This window comes from Choloepus didactylus, chromosome 3 (genome assembly GCF_015220235.1).
Source record: "Choloepus didactylus isolate mChoDid1 chromosome 3, mChoDid1.pri, whole genome shotgun sequence".
Lineage (NCBI taxonomy): Eukaryota > Metazoa > Chordata > Mammalia > Pilosa > Megalonychidae > Choloepus > Choloepus didactylus.
Genome location: NC_051309.1, coordinates 130541343 through 130563168, shown reverse-complemented (window position 1 = coordinate 130563168; position 21826 = coordinate 130541343). Strand labels below are relative to the sequence as shown.

General features: G+C 37.3%; 1 protein-coding gene across 3 annotated transcripts in view; it reads right to left on the bottom strand.

The window, feature by feature from the left end:
* USP53 (ubiquitin specific peptidase 53) overlaps positions 1-21826 on the bottom strand; it is an 80665-nt gene that overhangs the window by 6208 nt on the left and 52631 nt on the right. For all 3 annotated transcript variants that reach the window (XM_037830558.1, XM_037830556.1, XM_037830559.1), the window contains 3 exons: positions 21675-21821; positions 19950-20688; positions 18865-18938 (listed from right to left, as the gene is read on the bottom strand). In XM_037830558.1, the coding sequence (XP_037686486.1) occupies positions 18865-18938; positions 19950-20688; positions 21675-21821 (960 nt within the window). The remainder of the gene's footprint in view (positions 1-18864; positions 18939-19949; positions 20689-21674; positions 21822-21826) is intronic.

The window sequence follows — 21826 nt, the reverse complement described above, 5'->3', positions numbered from 1 at the left end:
ATTACAAAAATTTGCTGTAATCTATTGTAACAAATGGTCCACACTGATGCAAAGTATTAATAATAGGGTGGTATATGGGAATCCTGTATTTTATGCATGATTGTTCTGTAAACTCACAACTTCTCTAATAAAGAAAAACAAACAAACAAACAAACCATATCATTTGATTATGATCAGGCTCAGTAAGTTGAATCTTGGAAGAAATTTCTAACAAAGAGTCATGGGAATATACATGAGAATTTAATGTCCTGTATGCATGCCATTTTGTTCACATAAGAAAAACAGCCCCGAATAAAAACTTAAGATGGTAGAATGAGAGGAACTAAAAGTCTGGCATTCATTTGTTTGAGGTTTAAAACTCTTGCTTTCCCCTGATTGTGGTAAGCTCTTCGATTGTATATGTGCCTTTTTCATTAATTGTTCCCCAGAGCAAAATATCTAGCACACAAAAGACATTCAGTGCAAGTCTTCAGAATGATTAAACAAATGCATTAAAAACATCCTGTTTTTCTTCTTTAAAATCACTCCCTACTCTGCCCACCATGTTCCAAAGTTGGTGATCAAGGACCAAAAAAGTATACATGGAGACAAATTCTTGTATTTTCCTTTACTTTTCCTCAAGCCTATCAAGTGCATTACTAATAACACTTTACAAATAAAATGTAGTGTGATTTATTCTAGAGTCTCCCAAGAAGGAATATATTATTTTTCCTGCTTAAGAAAATGGCTGGTAAGCTTAACACATTGCCTGAGGCTCAAAAACTGTGCCACTCTCTTAACAGCTATTTTGATTAAAAAAGCAGTAAGATGTCAAAAAGAACTTTGATATTTCAATGTTTAAAGCTTGAAAATTTTAGGTTAAAGTTACATTTTAATTTTCCAACCAGTATGATTTTTAAACTTCAGAACATTTATTTTACTTCTCAGCATATCCATAATTTCAAGTTTAATATTTATGAGCACAAGAAGAAATATTTAATTCTTAAAAAACAATTTTTCAGTTTAATTGAAGTATCTAGACAATGGGCAGCAGGAGGCAGCAGAGGCTTTATAAACATGTTTGAAATTTTAATATCACTATGGCAAGCATTCAACCAAGTAGTCTGACTTCAGAATTCCAACTAACTTAAAAATAGATGTGTTATTTTTCTCTTCTGCTGACACAGACATCCATGTCTTTACTGGGAATTTTGGCTCCAGGTCCTTTGTAAATCTAAGATAGTCTGATTTTAACACTTGGCACAGAAGAAACACCTCAATGTTAAGGCAAGAAGTTTTAACTAATAATATGAATTTTGACATTGTATCCCCCAAACCCCAAAGTTCAATACTCAAGAAATCAAAATACACATTTCATCTGAAAAGATGACTTAGGTTTTAAACACACATATAAAGCAGTAAAAACAGCTGAAGGTTTAGACAATGTAATCTGTACTCGTTATATAGAGATCTCAATATGATGGTAATATTGTAATTACAAAGCCTAAACATTCAAGGAGCAATGATCTAATCAATGATTTAAGATCACAATCAAAAGGTGTTTATATAAAATATGAATACTTAGAAATTCAGAAAACTTTAACTGGATAAATATCTCTGGATAAATTTACCATACATCAAAAGGAATTGAGAGATACTTTAAGCTAAGTACTGCAGACTCTAAAAACCAAATGAAAAAAGTTCTTAAAAGTTCAAATAATTCCTTTGTGATTTATTTGCTATGCATAGCTTGTAAATACCCTAACCTATATATTAATCTCAGTAGCTAACCTTATCTATAATACAGTATAGAGATAAGAGAGTCCAGTAGGTATGAATTACTACAAGTGCCCCACTAGACATATGCATATGAATCAACTCATCTTTTTCTTTACCATAACAGAAAAGCTGCCATTCTTTAATTCAAAGCTTATCCTACTTTCTTTGTTTCCTTCTCACTCTACCTTCAAGGGATTTTACTCCATCAATTATTGTTTTATTCTTATTTTCACACCTTTCTCTCCTTCTGTATATTATTAGATCTTTATCCTCTGCAATAGAAATGCACAAACCTCTCCATTAAAAAAAAGTTCAGCAACAAAAACTAAGCTCATGGTTTTTATTTTAGTATTTTACTCTTTAGATACTGCCTTATTTTCTGTTCTACACAACAAAGGTTCCCTTTTATATACTTTTTATTCTGCTGTACTCTTTTTAAAAATTTTATTTGGAAATAATTTGAAAAAGCTCAGAAAAGTTGGGCTACCCAACCAAGAAGGCAGAGTAAGATGCTTTAGGATATGATACCCTCCACAGAAGCTTTAACCAGGAAAAACTGGCAGAAACAGCTTTCTCAGGGCTCCAGAAAACAGTTAAAGGACTGCAGTAACAGGGCATGTGCCAGATCAAGAAAGAGGCTTCTTAAAACTGGTAGGATCTCGTTGGGCTCTGGCTGGTCCCTTCCACAGCACTCACCAGCTTGGCACAGCACTGGCCCACGCTGCCAGTGCGGATCCTTGGTCCCGGTTCCAGAGGGAGCAGAGTGGCCCTTGTGCACTGGGAGTGTGCCTGTCTGGCCCAATCTGTCTACAGATTGGGTTCTTGCCATCCCAGAACCTCCCTGCATGTAGAACACATTTCAGAGAGCTTTCCTACAGAAGGCTGTGGAGCACAGTCAAGTTGTGCTGCCTGGGTCAAGGAACTGCTGGCTGTTGGACAAACAGAGCAGTGCCTAGGATCACAGCACAGAAAGGATCAGGGAGGCTCCCTTGCTTTGGCCTGGAGCTATTCTCATATAACCTGTTGTACAGATAAGCCTTGAAGGAGAACACTTGCACAGGTTAATTTGCAGACTGGGAAAGGTATTTTCCCCCTTCTTCTTCTTCTTCTTCTTTTTGTTAGCTCCTGGCATTCAAAGAAAACTGGTCGTAACACCAGCCAGGTACAAGCTTAAGGCAAGAAAGCCGAGAGTCTAAATTTTTTTAGTGATAACACAAACGTCCAAAATGTTACAAAACGGGGCAAGATGGCGGACTGGTGAGCTGTATGTTTTAGTTACTCCTCCAGGAAAGTAGGTAGAAAGCCAGGAACTGCGTGGACTGGACACCACAGAGCAATCTGACTTTGGGCATACTTCATACAACACTCATGAAAACGTGGAACTGCTGAGATCAGCGAAATCTGTAAGTTTTTGCGGCCAGGGGACCCACGCCCCTCCCTGCCAGGCTCAGTCCCGTGGGAGGAGGGGCTGTCAGCTCCGGGAAGGAGAAGGGAGAACTGCAGTGGCAGCCCTTATCGGAAACTCATTCTACTGATCCAAACTCCAACCATAGACAGACTGAGACCAGACACTAGAGAATCTGAGAGCAGCCAGCCCAGCAGAGAGCAGACAGGCATAGAAAAAAAACAACATGAAAAACTCCAAAATAAAAGCGGAGGATTTTTGGAGTTCTGGTGAACATAGAAAGGGGAAGGGCAGAGCTCAGGCCCTGAGGCGCATATGCAAATCCCGAAGAAAAGCTGATCTCTCTGCCCTGTGGACCTTTCCTTAATGCCCCTGGTTGCTTTGTCTCTTAGCATTTCAATAACCCATTAGATCTCTGAGGAGGGCACTTTTTTTTTTTTAATCCTTTTTTCTTTTTCTAAAACAATTACTCTAAGAAGCCCAATACAGAAAGCTTCAAAGACTTGCAATTTGGGCAGGTCAAGTCAAGAGCAGAACTAAGAGAGCTCTGAGACAAAAGGCAATAATCCAGTGGCTGAGAAAATTCACTAAACACCACAACTTCCCAAGAAAAGGGGGGTGTCCGCTCACAGCCATCATCCTGGTGGACAGGAAACACTCCTGCCCATCGCCAGCCCCATAGCCCAGAGCTGCCCCAGACAACCCAGTGTGATGGAAGTGCTTCAAATAACAGGCACACACCACAAAACGGGGCATGGACATTAGCCTTCCCTGCAACCTCAGCTGATTGTCCCAGAGTTGGGAAGGTGGAGCAGTGTGAATTAACAAAGCCCCATTCAACCATCATTTCAGCAGACTGGGAGCCTCCCTACACAGCCCAGCAGCCCTAAACTTCCTTGGGGGGACGGCACTCACCTGTGACATAGCACAGTCATCCCTCAACAGAGGACCCGGGGTGCACAGCCTGGAAGAGGGACCCACTCGCAAGTATCAGGAGCCATACGCCAATACCAAGGACTTGTGGGTCAGTGGCAGAGACAAACTGTGGCAGGACTGAACTGAAGGATTAGACTATTGCAGCAGCTTTAAAACTCTAGGATCACCAGGGAGATTTGATTGTTAGGGCCACCCCCCCTCCCTGACTGCCCAGAAACACGCCCCATATACAGGGCAGGCAACACCAACTACACACGCAAGCTTGGTACATCAATTGGACCCCACAAGACTCACACCCCCACTCACCAAAAAGGCTAAGCAGGGGAGAACTGGCGGCTCGTGGACGCCACCTGCTGGTTAGTTAGAGAAAGTGTACTCCACGAAGCTGTAGATCTGATAAATTAGAGATAAGGACTTCAATTGGTCTACAAATCCTAAAAGAACCCTATCAAGTTCAGCAAATGCCACGAGGCCAAAAACAACAGAAACTTATAAAGCATATGAAAAAACCAGACGATATGGATAACCCAAGCCCAAGCACCCAAATCAAAAGACCAGAAGAGACACAGCACCTAGAGCAGCTACTCAAAGAACTAAAGATGAACAATGAGACCATACTACGGGATACAAAGGAAATCAAGAAGACCCTAGAAGAGCATAAAGAAGACATTGCAAGACTAAATAAAAAAATGGATGATCTTATGGAAATTAAAGAAACTGTTGACCAAATTAAAAAGATTCTGGACACTCATAGTACAAGACTAGAGGAAGTTGAACAACGAATCAGTGACCTGGAAGATGACAGAATGGAAAATGAAAGCATAAAAGAAAGAATGCGGAAAAAAATTGAAAAAATCGAAATGGACCTCAGGGATATGATAGATAATACGAAACGTCCGAATATAAGACTCATTGGTGTCCCAGAAGGGGAAGAAAAGGGTAAAGGTCTAGGAAGAGTATTCAAAGAAATTGTTGGGGAGAACTTCCCAAATCTTCTAAACAACATAAATACACAAATCATAAATGCTCAGCGAACTCCAAATAGAATAAATCCAAATAAACCCACTCCGAGACATATACTGATCACACTGTCAAACACAGAAGAGAAGGAGCAAGTTCTGAAAGCAGCAAGAGAAAAGCAATTCACCACATACAAAGGAAACAGCATAAGACTAAGTAGTGACTACTCAGCAGCCACCATGGAGGCAAGAAGGCAGTGGCACGATATATTTAAAATTCTGAGTGAGAAAAATTTCCAGCCAAGAATACTTTATCCAGCAAAGCTCTCCTTCAAATTTGAGGGAGAGCTTAAATTTTTCACAGACAAACAAATGCTGAGAGAATTTGCTAACAAGAGACCTGCCCTACTGGAGATACTCAAGGGAGCCCTACAGACAGAGAAACAAAGAAAGGACAGAGAGACTTGGAGAAAGGTTCAGTACTAAAGAGATTTGGTATGGGTACAATAAAGGATATTAATAGACAGAGGGGAAAAATATGACAAACATAAACCAAAGGATAAGATGGCTGATTCAAGAAATGCCTTCACGGTTATAACGTTGAATGTAAATGGATTAAACTCCCCAATTAAAAGATATAGATTCGCAGAATGGATCAAAAAAAATGAACCATCAGTATGTTGCATACAAGAGACTCATCTTAGACACAGGGACACAAAGAAACTGAAAGTGAAAGGATGGAAAAAAATATTTCATGCAAGCTACAGCCAAAAGAAAGCAGGTGTAGCAATATTAATCTCAGATAAAATAGACTTCAAATGCAGGGATGTTTTGAGAGACAAAGAAGGCCACTACATACTAATAAAAGGGGCAATTCAACAAGAAGAAATAACAATCGTAAATGTCTATGCACCCAATCAAGGTGCCACAAAATACATGAGAGAAACACTGGCAAAACTAAAGGAAGCAATTGATGTTTCCACAATAATTGTGGGAGACTTCAACACATCACTCTCTCCTATAGATAGATCAACCAGACAGAAGACCAATAAGGAAATTGAAAACCTAAACAATCTGATAAATGAATTAGATTTAACAGACATATACAGGACATTACATCCCAAATCACCAGGATACACATACTTTTCTAGTGCTCACGGAACTTTCTCCAGAATAGATCATATGCTGGGACATAAAACAAGCCTCAATAAATTTAAAAAGATTGAAATTATTCAAAGCACATTTTCTGACCACAATGGAATACAATTAGAAGTCAATAACCATCAGAGACTTAGAAAATTCACAAATACCTGGAGGTTAAACAACACACTCCTAAACAATCAGTGGGTTAAAGAAGAAATAGCAAGAGAAATTGCTAAATATATAGAGACGAATGAAAATGAGAACACAACATACCAAAACCTATGGGATGCAGCAAAAGCAGTGCTAAGGGGGAAGTTTATAGCACTAAACGCATATATTAAAAAGGAAGAAAAAGCCAAAATCAAAGAACTAATGGATCAACTGAAGAAGCTAGAAAATGAACAGCAAACCAATCCTAAACCAAGTAGAAGAAAAGAAATAACAAGGATTAAAGCAGAAATAAATGACATAGAGAACAAAAAAACAATAGAGAGGATAAATATCACCAAAAGTTGGTTCTTTGAGAAGATCAACAAGATTGACAAGCCCCTAGCTAGACTGACAAAATCAAAAAGAGAGAAGACCCATATAAACAAAATAATGAATGAAAAAGGTGACATAACTGCAGATCCTGAAGAAATTAAAAAAATTGTAAGAGGATACTACGAACAACTGTATGGCAACAAACTGGATAATGTAGAGGAAATGGACAATTTCCTGGAAACATATGAACAACCTAGACTGACCAGAGAAGAAATAGAAGACCTCAACCAACCCATCACAAGCAAAGAGATCCAATCAGTCATCAAAAATCTTCCCACAAATAAATGCCCAGGGCCAGATGGCTTCACAGGGGAATTCTACCAAACTTTCCAGAAAGAACTGACACCAATCTTACTCAAACTCTTTCAAAACATTGAAGAAAATGGAACACTACCTAACTCATTTTATGAAGCTAACATCAATCTAATACCAAAACCAGGCAAAGATGCTAAAAAGAAGGAAAACTACCGGCCAATCTCCCTAATGAATATAGATGCAAAAATCCTCAACAAAATACTTGCAAATCGAATCCAAAGACACATTAAAAAAATCATACACCATGACCAAGTGGGGTTCATTCCAGGCATGCAAGGATGGTTCAACATAAGAAAATCAATCAATTTATTACAACACATTAACAAGTCAAAAGGGAAAAATCAATTGATCATCTCAATAGATGCTGAAAAAGCATTTGACAAAATCCAACATCCCTTTTTGATAAAAACACTTCAAAAGGTAGGAATTGAAGGAAACTTCCTCAACATGATAAAGAGCATATATGAAAAACCCACAGCCAGCATAGTACTCAATGGGGAGAGACTGAAAGCCTTCCCTCTAAGATCAGGAACAAGACAAGGATGCCCGCTGTCACCACTGTTATTCAACATTGTGCTGGAAGTGCTAGCCAGGGCAATCCGGCAAGACAAAGAAATAAAAGGCATCCAAATTGGAAAAGAAGAAGTAAAACTGTCATTGTTTGCAGATGATATGATCTTATATCTAGAAAACCCTGAGAAATCGACGCTACAGCTACTAGAGCTAATAAACAAATTTAGCAAAGTAGCGGGATACAAGATTAATGCACATAAGTCAGTAATGTTTTTATATGCTAGAAATGAACAAACTGAAGAGACACTCAAGAAAAAGATACCATTTTCAATAGCAACTAAAAAAATCAAGTACCTAGGAATAAACTTAACCAAAGATGTAAAAGACCTATACAAAGAAAACTACATAACTCTACTAAAAGAAATAGAAGGGGACCTTAAAAGATGGAAAAATATTCCATGTTCATGGATAGGAAGGCTAAATGTCATTAAGATGTCAATTCTACCCAAACTCATCTACAGATACAATGCAATCCCAATCAAAATTCCAACAACCTACTTTGCAGACTTGGAAAGGCTAGTTATCAAATTTATTTGGAAAGGGAAGATGCCTCGAATTGCTAAAGACACTCTAAAAAAGAAAAACGAAGTGGGAGGACTTACACTCCCTGACTTTGAAGCTTATTATAAAGCCACAGTTGCCAAAACAGCATGGTACTGGCACAAAGATAGACATATAGATCAATGGAATCGAATTGAGAATTCGGAGACAGACCCTCAGATCTATGGCCGACTGATCTTTGATAAGGCCCCCAAAGTCACTGAACTGAGTCATAATGGTCTTTTCAACAAATGGGGCTGGGAGAGTTGGATATCCATATCCAAAAGAATGAAAGAGGACCTCTACCTCACCCCCTACACAAAAATTAACTCAAAATGGACCAAAGATCTCAATATAAAAGAAAGTACCAAAAACTCCTAGAAGATAATGTAGGAAAACATCTTCAAGACCTTGTATTAGGTGGCCACTTCCTAGACTTTACACCCAAAGCACAAGCAACAAAAGAGAAAATAGATAAATGGGAACTCCTCAAGCTTGGAAGTTTCTGCACCTCAAAGGAATTTCTCAAAAAGGTAAAGAGGCAGCCAACTCAATGGGAAAAAATTTTTGGAAACCATGTATCTGACAAAAGACTGATATCTTGCATATATAAAGAAATCCTACAACTCAATGACAATAGTACAGACAGCCCAATTATAAAATGGGCAAAAGATATGAAAAGACAGTTCTCTGAAGAGGAAATACAAATGGCCAAGAAACACATGAAAAAATGTTCAGCTTCACTAGCTATTAGAGAGATGCAAATTAAGACCACAATGAGATACCATCTAACACCGGTTAGAATGGCTGCCATTAAACAAACAGGAAACTACAAATGCTGGAGGGGATGTGGAGAAATTGGAACTCTCATTCATTGTTGGTGGGACTGTATAATGGTTCAGCCACTCTGGAAGTCAGTCTGGCAGTTCCTTAGAATAGTAGATATAGAGTTACCATTCGATCCAGCGATTGCACTTCTCGGTATATACCCGGAAGGTCGGAAAGCAGTGACACGAACAGATATCTGCACGCCAATGTTCATAGCAGCATTATTCACAATTGCCAAGAGATGGAAACAACCCAAATGTCCTTCAACAGATGAGTGGATAAATAAAATGTGGTATATACACACGATGGAATAGTACGCGGCAGTAAGAAGGAACGATCTCATGAAACATATGACAACATGGATGCACCTTGAAGACATAATGCTGAGCGAAATAAGCCAGGCACAAAAAGAGAAATATTATATGGTACCACTAATGTGAACTTTGAAAAATGTAAAACAAATGGTTTATAATGTAGAATGCAGGGGAACTAGCAATAGAGAGCAATTAAGGAAGGGGGAACAATAATCCAAGAAGAACAGATAAGCTATTTAACGTTCTGGGGATGCCCAGGAATGACTATGGTCTGTTAATTTCTGATGGATATAGTAGGAACAAGTTCACAGAAATGTTGCTATATTATGTAACTTTCTTGGGGTAAAGTAGGAACATATTGGAAGTTAAGCAGTTATCTTAGGTTAGTTGTCTTTTTCTTACTCCCTTGTTATGGTCTCTTTGAAATGTTCTTTTATTGTATGTTTGTTTTCTTTTTAACTTTTTTTTCATACAGTTGATTTAAAAAAGAAGGGAAAGTTAAAAAAAAAAAAAAGAAAAACAAGGACAAAAAAAAAAGATGTAGTGCCCCCTTGAGGAGTCTGTGGAGAATGCAGGGGTATTCACCTACCCCACCTCCATGGTTGCTAACATGACCACAGACATAGGGGACTGGTGGTTTGATGGGTTGAGCCCTCTACCATAAGTTTTACCCTTGGGAAGACGGTTGCTGCAAAGGAGAGGCTAGGCCTCCCTATGGTTGTGCCTAAGAGCCTCCTCCCGAATGCCTCTTTGTTGCTCAGATTTGGCCCTCTCTTTCTGGCTAAGCCAACTTGAAAGGTGAAATCACTGCCCTCCCCACTACGTGGGATCAGACACCCAGGGGAGTGAATCTCCCTGGCAACGTGGAATATGACTCCCGGGGAGGAATGTAGACCCGGCATCGTGGGACGGAGAACATCTTCTTGACCAAAAGGGGGATGTGAAAGGAAATGAAATAAGCTTCAGTGGCAGAGAGATTCCAAAAGGAGCCGAGAGGTCACTCTGGTGGGCACCCTTACGCACACTTTAGACAACCCTTTTTAGGTTCTAAAGAATTGGGGTAGCTGGTGGTGGATACCTGAAACTATGAAACAACAACCCAGAACCCATGAATCTCGAAGACAGTTGTATAAAAATGTAGCTTATGAGGGGTGACAATGGGATTGGGAGAGCCATAAGGACCACACTCCACTTTGTCTAGTTTATGGATGGATGAGTAGAAAAATAGGGGAAGGAAACAAACAGACAAAGGTACCCAGTGTTCTTTTTTACTTCAATTGCTCTTTTTCACTCTAATTACTATTCTTGTTATTTTTGTGTGTGTGCTAATGAAGGTGTCAGGGATTGATTTAGGTGATGAATGTACAACTATGTAATGGTACTGTAAACAATCGAAAGTACGATTTGTTTTGTATGACTGCGTGGTATGTGAATATATCTTAATAAAATGAAGATTAAAAAAAAAATGTTACAAAACATTAAAAAGAAACAGGAAGTGATAGCCCAGGCAAAGAAGATTAAAGAATCAGAAACCATCAATGAGGAGGACTAGACCTGGGATATGCCATACAAAGACTAAAAAAATGATCCTAAATATGCTCGAAGAGCTAATGGAAAACATGGACAAAGAACTGAAGGAAATCAGGAAAACGAAAGATGAACAGAAATATTATCAACAGAGAGATGGAAATTATGAAGAGGAACCAAACAGCTGAAGACCACAGTAATGGAAATTAAAAATTTCCTGGAGAGGGTTCAACAGCAGATTGGAGCTGGCAGAGTCAGTGAACTTGATGATTAAGATAATTTAAATGATCCAGTCTAAAGAGCAGAAAGAAGAGAAATGAACAGAGCCTGAGGAACTTGTGGGACATCATTAAGTATACCAGTAAATGCATTAAGGGACTCCCAGAGGAGAGGAAACAGAGAAAGGGGCAGAGAGATATTCAAGGAAATAATGGCTGAAAAGTTCCCAAATTTAACCAAAGCCACAAATATACACATCCAAGATGCTTAACATATTCCAAACAGGAAAACCCAAGCAGACTCATCCTGCAGCATATTAAAATCAGACTGTCAAATGCAGCATATTAAAACCAGACTGTCAAAAGATAAAGAAGGCTACAAGAAAGCACTTATCATGTAGGAGGGAGCTTCAATACGATTAAATGTTGATTTCACATTGGAAACTACAGAGGCAAGATGGCAGAAGGATGACATATTTAAAGTGCTGAAAGCAAAAAAATTGCCAACCAAGAAATCTGTATCTGGCAAAACCATCTTTCAAAAAATTAGGGAAAGGAGGGAAGAAGATGGTGGCATAGAGAGGAGTGGAAGCTAGTTAGTCCCCCTGAAACAACTAATAAACAACCAGGAACAACTAGTAAATAATCTGTAATAACTGTGGGGGGACAAACGTGACCGTCCACTCAACATACACCAAACTGAACTGGGAGGAATGCCTGAGATCGCAGCATAAACTCTGTAAATAAAAACTGTGGACCCAAGCCGGGGGCCCCTCCCTGCACAGCCCAATCTGCAAAGCCTCTCTGTGATAGAGAGCAGCACTGTCCTAGCAAGAAAATATAGCTCAGCTGAGCGCCACCTGGGGTTTTAATTAACACATGTGGACTGCTGAATACAAGCTACGAATCCACAACAAGCACACAGAGGCTTTTGGTGATGACTGACCTTGGAGAGCTGGAGGACCTCTCTGGGAGGGAGGGGGAACCCAGAGGACCCAGTGCTATCACCGGCCGACAGGTGAAACTGAGGGGGGCCAGATACCGGCCCTGAACGGGGGCTTTCTATCCCTTTATCGGCTCAGTGGAGAAAGCCTCAGCCATTTTCAGTTCCCAGAGCTCTGACCCAGACAAAGGTGGAGACAGCAGAGTCAGAGAGACTATTCAAATGCTAATGCCCTCTCCCTAGGGGGTGTATTTTCCTTAAAAGGAAAAGGTGGGGCCCAGCTCTACCACCCACTTCCTTTCAGAACCAGACCCCAGAGCCTGGGGGAAAACAGCCATGGGCCACATCTCCTTATACCAGTCTGGAGCTACAGGCTGACAGGCACCACCTGCTGGGAAGAAAAGCACAGTGACTTGAGGCCTCACAGGGTATACCAATCTTAGGGAAACTGGATACTATTGCCTCCTTCCAAGACCTGAGCCCATTCTGGTCCAGGAAAACCTGATTGGGGTAACCAGAGAAATCAGATGCCTAGACAACAGAAAACTACAACCTACACTAAGGAAAATGAAGTTATGGCCCAGTCAAAGGAACAAACTTACACTTCAACTGAGACATAGGAATTGAAACAACTAATGCTAAATCAGTTCAAAAAGTTTAGGGAAGATATGGCAAAAGAGACGAAGCATATAATGAAAACACTGGGTGTACATAAGGTAGAAAACAAAGTTCAATTTCTGGCAGAATCCATGGAAATGAAAGGCACAACACAAGAGATGAAAGACACAATGGAAACACACAACAGCAGATCTCAAGAGGCAGAAGAAAACACTCAGGAACTGGAGAACAAGGCACCTGAAAGCCTACATACAAAAGAAGAGATAGAGAAAAGAATGGAAAAATATGAGCAACATCTCTGGGAACTGAAAGACAATAAGAAATGCAGAAATGTAAGTATCATGAGTGTCCCAGAAGAAGAAGAAAAGGAAAAAGGGGCAGAAGCAATAATAGAGGAAATAATCAATGAAAACTTCCCATGTCTTACAAAAGACATAAAATTATGGATCTAAGAAGCGCAGTGTACCCCAAACAGAATAGATCTGAACAGGCCTAACCCAAGACACTTCATAATCAGATTATCAAACGTCAAAGATTAAGAGAGAATCCTGAAAACAGCAAGAGAAAAGCAATCCATCACACACAAATGAAGCCTGATAAGACTATGTGTGGATTTCTCAATAGAAACCACGGAGGCAAGAAGGACGTAGGGTGATATATTTAAGATACTGAAAGAGAAAAACCACCAACTAAGAATCCTATGTCCAGCAAAACTGTCCTTCAGATATGAGGGAGAGCTTAAAATAGTCTCTGACAAACAGACAATGACAGAGTTTGTGAACAAGATACTTGCTTTACAGGAAATACTAAAGGAAGCACTGCAGATAGAAAGGAAAAGACAGGAGTGAGAGGTTTGGAAAACAATTTTGGGAGATAGTAGCACAGCAATGTAAGTACACTGAACAAAGATGACATACTGAACAAAGATGACTGCGAGTATGGCTGAAAGAGAAAGATTAGGAACATTTGGGATACCAGAAGGAAAGAGTAAAGATAAAGACTGGAACTATATAACTCAGTGAAACCTAGGGTGCTCAACAATTGTGATAAAATGTACAAATATGTTTTTACATGAGGTAGAACAAATGAATGTCAACATTGCAAGGTGTTAAAAATGGGATGGGATTGGGGGAAAATACAATGAATGCGAACTAGAGACTATAGTTAACAGAAACATTGTATTATGCTTCCTTTAATACAACAAAGGCAATATACCAAAGCTAAATGCATATGGGGGTACATAGCGGAAGAGTATGGGACTCGTGACTTGTTGATGTTTTCTGACTCTTCATTTAGTAAGAGTTTAATGCTACCTTTAGTTTAATAGTTTAATGCTATCTTTCCTTTTGTTGCTTCCTAGCTGTCATGTTTTGTTTTGTTTTTTTTTTTCTCTTTCTTTTTTCTTTTTCTTTTGTTTCTCTACCTTCTTTGACTCTCCCTCCTTCTTTGTGGAAGAAATGGAGATGTCCTTATATAAATAGTGGCTTTTGCGGTGAATATGTAAATATTTGACTATACAGGGAACCCCTGTTTGTTTATTTAGGACAGAACGTATGGTGTGTGAACAAAACTGTCTTAAAAAAAGGGGGGGGGTTGATGAAGAAACTTTGAGGACACTATATTGAGTGAAATAAGACAGACACATAAGGACAAATATTGCAGGGTCTCACTGATATGAACTAATTACAATATGTAAACTCATAGACATGAAATGTAGGTTACCAGGATATAGCATGAGGCTAAAGAATGGGGATCAGTTGCTTATTATGAGCAGAATGTTCAACAAGGGTGAACTTAAATGTTTGGAAATGGCAGAAGGGATGGTAGCACATTGTGAGAATAACTAACAGTGCTGAATGGTGTGTGAAGGTGGTGGAAAGGGGAAGCTCAGAGTCACGTATGTCACCATAAGGAAAGTTAGAGGTTAAAAGATGGGAATGCATAAACCAGTGAATCTTGTGGTGGACAATGTCCGTGACTAACTGTACAAATATTAGAAATCTCTCTCATGAACTAGAACAAATGTATGATGCTATAATTAGAAGTTAATAGAGGGGCATATAGGAAAAAAATATACCTATTGCAATGTATATGCTACAGTTAGTATTTTAACATTCTTTCATCAACAGTAGCAAATGTACTATACCAATACTATGAATCAGTAATGGAGGGGGGGGTTGGTTAGGGGTATGGGAGGATTTGAGTTTCCTTTTCTTGTCTTTATTTCTTTTCTGGAGTAATGAAAATGTTCTAAAAATTGAAAAAAAATAATTGTGGTGATGGATGCACACCTACACGATGACACTGTGGGCAACTGATTGTACACTTTTGATCTTTGGATAATTGTATGGTATGTGAACAATCTCAGTAAAAAAAAATTTAGGGAGAGATTAAGTCTTTCCTGGATAAATAACAGCTGAAGGAGTTAATCACTACTAGACTGGCTACACAAGATGTGCTGAAGAGAGTTCTGGTTCAAAGCAAAGACAATGGACAATAGATCAAAGCTGCATGAACAAATAAAAATCTCTGGTGAGGGTAATGACAGAGGTAAATATAAATGAAAATACTCTTGAACTTTTAGTTTGTAACTCCATTTTTTACTTCCTACAGGATCTAAAGGCAAATGCATAAAATGTAATGATACATTAGTGGTTTTGGATTCATAATGCATAAACGTGTAATTTGTGACAAGAACTAGTTTGTGTATACTGCTGAAGTTAAGTTGGTAGTAAGCAAACAAGATTGTTATAGATTTTGGATGATAATTTAAGCTGTGAATTACAAAGAAAATATCGGAAAATGTGCAAGCTCATAGAGACAGAGATTAGAGTACAGGTTGCCAGGGGTAGAGGGCAGGGAGAATGGGGAGTTAATGCATAATGGGTGTAGGATGTCTGGGGAGATGGGAAAGTTTTAGTAATGGAAGGTGGTGAGGGTACCACAACATTGCGAATGTGATTAATGCCACTGAATGGTATACTTGGAAGTGGTTGAGATAGGAAAGTTTATATTGTATATATGTTCCCACAATTTTAAAAATAAGGCAACTAAAGAGATAATGACAATTAAATTTGATACATGATCCCAGATGGGATCTAACAAGGAAGGAGAAAAGGCCCAAAGGGACATTACTGGGACATACGAGAAACTTGGAACATGAGACTGCCTTAGTTCATTTCTCATCTTTTCTCTCTCAAGCTACTACTATAGCCATCTAATTTTCTCCCACTCCTCTAAATTCACTGTCTACCCTGCCAACAAAAAGTCTTTTCTAAAATGCAAACTGGAATATGCCACTCTCCTTATTAAAGTCCTTTGGGCCTCCCAATTTCCTATAGGATTAAAAATGGCATAAAAGTTTTATTGTCATATGGCTTCTATCAATCCCTCTATCTATCATTTTGCAATTTCCATATATACATTCCAGCTTTTCACATATGTAAGTGTGACATTTTCTCCTCACTATGTACTTTAGGACATACTATTTCTTCTGCCTTGAACATAATTTAAGGCATTTGAAATTCCCTCCACTAGAGACCCATTTTAAAAGAGAAGCTAAAATAAATGGCATTGTGGAATTTCAAAAATGTTCCCAAATAAAAGCTTTTGGTATTGTGGGGGTGGTTTGTTTTGGCAGCAGAACCCATTAGGACATAAGCAGACAAGCCTATATAATATCTATATCGATGAAAAAAAACCAATGAAATAATCACAATGGCATTAAAGATTTTAAGTTTTCTATCATCAACTATATTTGTATAGACTAATATTGAAAATTGACTTAAATTTCAAACCAAATATGAAATCAGACGAAGTCTGAGGCTCCTTAACTCTTACAAATCTTTCAGCTATTGATAAAAGGGATTCTTCAGGTCAATATTGGAAGTGTCTACAATTTTATAAATGGGAAATAGAAGAAAGCCAAGAGAATCATACCAATTCAAAGAATTAAATAATAATGTATTGCCAGAAAAAAAAAACAAACATGCAGGCAAGTTTATAGAAAAACATTTCTATACCACTTCCTACATGTTCTCAGTTCTAGACTGGGGGAGGAGAATATAAATAGATATACCACAAAGTATGAACATTAAAGCAAAGCTGGGCTTGGCGCATTATGGTAAGTTTTGAAGTTTATTAAGTACAATTTACTTTTAAAATAGTGCTTGCAATTTATGTAGCTGAATAAGAAATAGATTACACAGTCTTACATATTGGAAACCCTGCTAAGCTCTTAAAGCCATGCACTTTTGACTATCAAAATCTCTGTGACCTCATGTTTTCATTACCATCAGGAAGCAAGCATCACTTTGTAAAGAGTACTGGATTTGCAGTTATTGTTCAATCTCACTGACTTCTACTGTGATTTCTGGCCAATCCTTTACTGTTTCCTGCAATACTTGGTTACCAGACTTTTATCAGACTTTAAAAAACAGGCGAGACATTTTAATATGGGAAAGGAAGGTTATTTCCTTAATGTAAGTGTTTCCTTCTGATAGCATACCTTTTGATGAAAACAGAATAATTTAACATTTAATTATATTCAATGTCTGCAACCTCAAAAATAATCTCCACAAAGCCTTAAGGATGATAAAGATTAAAAACACATTTTAAAAGGTGTTTTGCATGACGATTTACTAAGAATAATTATATCCCTTCTACTCCTCTTAAAGTTTGAAAACACTGTCTTTGATTGTAACCTCAATTTCTCATCATTTTCATTGACCTCTTTACCCCCAGTCCTTCAGATATATCCTCCTAATATTAATCTTGAATCTTGTATATGTTCAAATGTCTAATTTTCTTTGCTCCTTGGCTTTTCAGTATTGTTTATAAATCACCCATAATGTTGCACCATTACATATTTATTGTTTCTAAACTGAACTTTTCCAGCAGACTGTTTATCAATCTTATTTGTCCTTAACTACCATGGTAGTCACTAAAGCTGTTCACTCATTTTAGTTCAGATTTTGGGCACCTATAAAATTGCAGTTTTCTGTTCTCCTGGGAATTAGGTCAGGCTATAAGATGTGCATTAGCCAATGAGATGGGGTGGAAGTGCATTTGTGACTCTGGGATGAAGTTGCAAGACTTTTTACATGACTTTCCATGTTTCCTTACCCCACCCTCCAATGCCACAATGATAAGAGAAGCATTTGTGAAAGGGTGTTCCGTTAGCCCAGAGTCCTGAGTGATTACTGGGAAGATTCCCTGGTGGCCTCCTAGACATACAGTGTGAGCAAGAAATAAACTTGTGTTTAAGACACTGAGATTTGGAAGTTATTGTATAACCTGAAACCTACCTATTCTGACTGATATATTTCCTCCTTTCCCCATTCCTTGTAGTAGCTATTCCTAGTCTTTAAAAGATTTTAAGCATGAACTCTCCCAACTTTCCTCCCCATTACTCATAAACTTATCAATAAGTGACAGGATCATTCTTATCCTCTATTTTTATCTTAGAGAAACACTAGCATGCTCTTTCTGCGCCCATCCCACATCTCTGTTATTAAAAGCAAACAAACAAACAAAAAGGGAAATAAAGTCAGAAAGACCAACAGACTATAGACCAAAGTTCCTAAACTACAAGATCATGGCTTTCTTTGCAAATATAAATTTTTCTCTTAAGTAAAAGTAAAATGTTGACAAACTGCCACAGATAGATACCCCTGCCTACCATCGAATCCCAAAGCACTATTGTAAGGGCTAATATAAAAAGTAATGTGTTCACAGTTCCCTAGTATACAAATGCAAAATGCAAGCCTTTCCTTGTTATTGGGAAAAAAAAAAAGATACAAAGATTTATTTTATCATCTAAAGAGAAAAAGTCCAAGCAGAATAATGTAAGCAACTCTAATGCTCTTAATGTTATAACATCACAGACATGTCCAAGAAGCATGTCCAAAAAGGTTACAGACTTCAAAAAGCAGTATTTAGCTAATTAGAGAGATATAAAACTAATATTAACCTTGTGAAGCAAATGTGAAAATATAGCATACACAGACAATGCAAACATAGCAAAAAAGAAGTTACTTTCCTTCTTCCTATATATGCTTTAATTATGATACACATATTAAGTTAATAAAAAACTTTTATTAATATTCTAAAATTATTTTAAAATAATTTTTATAATAATATCACATTTTTCTTAGATATATCACTTTATATAACAGAAAGCAATGTATTACTGCAGTTTATTCTTCAATGAGACTATCACATTATATTTAAATTAAATATCTACCTTCCAAGTGGTTCTTGCTCTGAGAGATACAATCCACATATTCTATATTTAGGTTGCTTGACTTACTCTGGTTACTGGAAAATAAAACAAAACACACACTAAACATATCAACTATCATGGATTATCACCTTAGTTTATGCTAAGAAAAAGGAAGGAACATTTGTTAAACAATTATGCCATGTACTGGTCTAGAGGCTTATCGTACATTACTTAATTTACATCTCACAACAACGCTTGATACACATTTGCTGCCACACATCTTTGCTCCATTTTGGGTTGTTCCTGATATTATGCCTTGGACCATGCTGCCTTTTCTCACACACAACAAATTACCATTCCAAGTAAAAAAATTTCCTCAAGTCTTCATTGCAACGATTATTTAATAAAACATGAGCAGTTGATTTTGGTTTAGAATCTAGCTTTTTGAAAACAAATGTGGTCAAACACCAGCTAACATCAAATTAAGGTATTTTAGAAAGATTAAAAGCAGAAATAGTGGCTAGATTGACCTAGGAAATCAGCTACTTAAGCTGTGATCATATTTTAGTGGTCAAATGAATAAGTTCAAATGTATTATAAACAGTAATATATGCGTTAGGAATTAATTAATTGAACAGTTATTTGACTGCATTTTTTTACATTCAATAATTGGAAACTATCAGTTCCATGGAATTGGGTTGTGATAGTAGAAATCTCTCCAGTTCTGAGTTATAGATGTTAGAGAAGGGAAAATGAGCATTAAACAGATTGAAGAATTAATTATTAGCATAACAAATGAAATGAAACCATTTTGCTTTAAAATCTGTAGTATATATCAAAAGTTGACGAGGATGGCAACAATGGTGATTTATTTCTGTACCTTCCAAATTTCCTAAAAAGAAACAGTTGTTATTTCTGGAATCAAGAAATAATTTTTAAAAATAGAAACCTGAAATATCAAATGTCCTATATATCTCTTATTTCTTCACTATGTGATCTTACTCTTTCTATTGCATTTCATTGACCCCAACCTTTGAAAATTACTTTGTATAATTAGCAAGAGAGTACAGTTGGGGGGGGGATCATTCATACAATTTGAGTATTACCTGAAGGATGGTGCTTCTTTAACACCACTGATATTCATTACTGTATCATTTCCATCAATAACAGTTGAGTCCAAATTAGCTGATCCATTACTGATATGGTCACTGCTTTCATATCCAGATTCAGTCCTTTGCATCTGCCAGTTGTCAGCATGAACTTTGGTCTCTACGAGGCCTTTATTTTTCTCTGTTCCTTTTCCATTGGATTCAAGTGAACTCCTGCTTCCTATTTCCTGCTTTATTTCATCTTCATATATGGTCATTAAACATTTTTGCTTTGGATTCTCTTTTGGCCAATTGTTAAAACTATGATCTTTGCTGCATTTAGGTTTGTTACCAATATTTGATTTATGTCCTGGACTGTGCTGCCTTTTTTCACTTTCGCTAAAAATGCTATCAACGTTTAATGTTTCTCTCATAGGTTTCCAACCTCGGTTCCGGCTTTTACTGATGCTATTACAGCTGCTTCCTTTATCCCTAGAGTCTTGGCTGCTGTCTGTATCATATCCAGTGCCACTGTCACTCTTAACCTTGCTAATTGTTTTCTGTCCTGGAGCAAGAATCTGGGATTTACTTGAACTTAACATTTGTGCAGAAGTTTGACTCTGATGGGCAACTTGGTCATGTTTACAAGGTCCTTTTCCTCGATTATGATACAGATGAGGATTCCCATATTGTCTAAAACCATTTGTGGCAGGAGATGATCCAGACTTGAAATATGAAATATCTTCATCAACCAAATCTTTAAAAATAAATGAATAATTAAAGGTACAAATTAACTTCTCAAGAGTCACTTTTTCAGTTACAAGCCACAAACCTCATTTGTTTAAGAAGAAATGTTAAGCAGTAATAGGTAAACAAGAATTAGAAGCACTTAAGGTAATTCACATAGCGCTTTTTCAGTCCCTGTTATGTTAAATGAAGGGAGACATTTAAAAAGAAATGATTATATATTGGCTTTAAAAACTGATCTTTAAGCAGTTTTTTAAAGAAAACATAAGTATTCTATCTCACTCATAATTATCAAAATTAAAATTATAAAAATGAAATATTTTTCATCACTATATTGGTAAAGATTTAAGTTTTTAAGCTAATTGCTGCTATGAGTGTGAAGAAAGAGACATTCAATTACTTTGCAGTATGAGAGTACAAACAGGTTCAGTCTTTCAGAGAGCAACTGTGTCTTACCTACCAAAATTAAAAATAAACATACCCTGACCCAGCAATAATTTTATGCTATGTATATATGCAAGAAGTGTGCAAAAGTATATGTAAATGATATCACTGCAGTAACAAATCTTAAATCAATCTTTAAAGTCTATGGATATCAGTTAAATTATGGTATGTTCATAATGAAAAGGGCAGAAAACCATAAAAAATATGACATGCTCATAATGAACTGGAAACTAACAAAAGTGGAATGAAGGAAGGGTCAGGGGTTGGCAAGGAAGAGGTCTTTTTCATTTCATTTTCTACCCTTCCTTATTGATTTGAATGAACTATATGGGTGAATTGCATTTAAAATGAAAAGTAAAGGTAAAACATCAAAACACAAACACAAGTATCCCATGACAGAATTATATAAGAACCAAAGAAATTCTGCATTTAAAAATTTTGTATAGTTATACTAGGATATTGATTGTTCAGAAGTTGTAAAATTCAGTTTTAAAATAAGTTTTTTAGCACCCCCCCCCCCATTAAAATGAATGCTATAAGCTTTTAATTTACCTCTTTGTCGGCCCAAATCTTTTCTCTGTCCCCTCTCCAAATCTTTTCTCTGTGAAGAAAGTAAGTTTTTCTGTTCAATGGCTTTCAAAGCACATTCTCTGGAAATGTCTTTCATCTTTTCCCTTTGGTCACTGTGATTTAACTTAACTGTA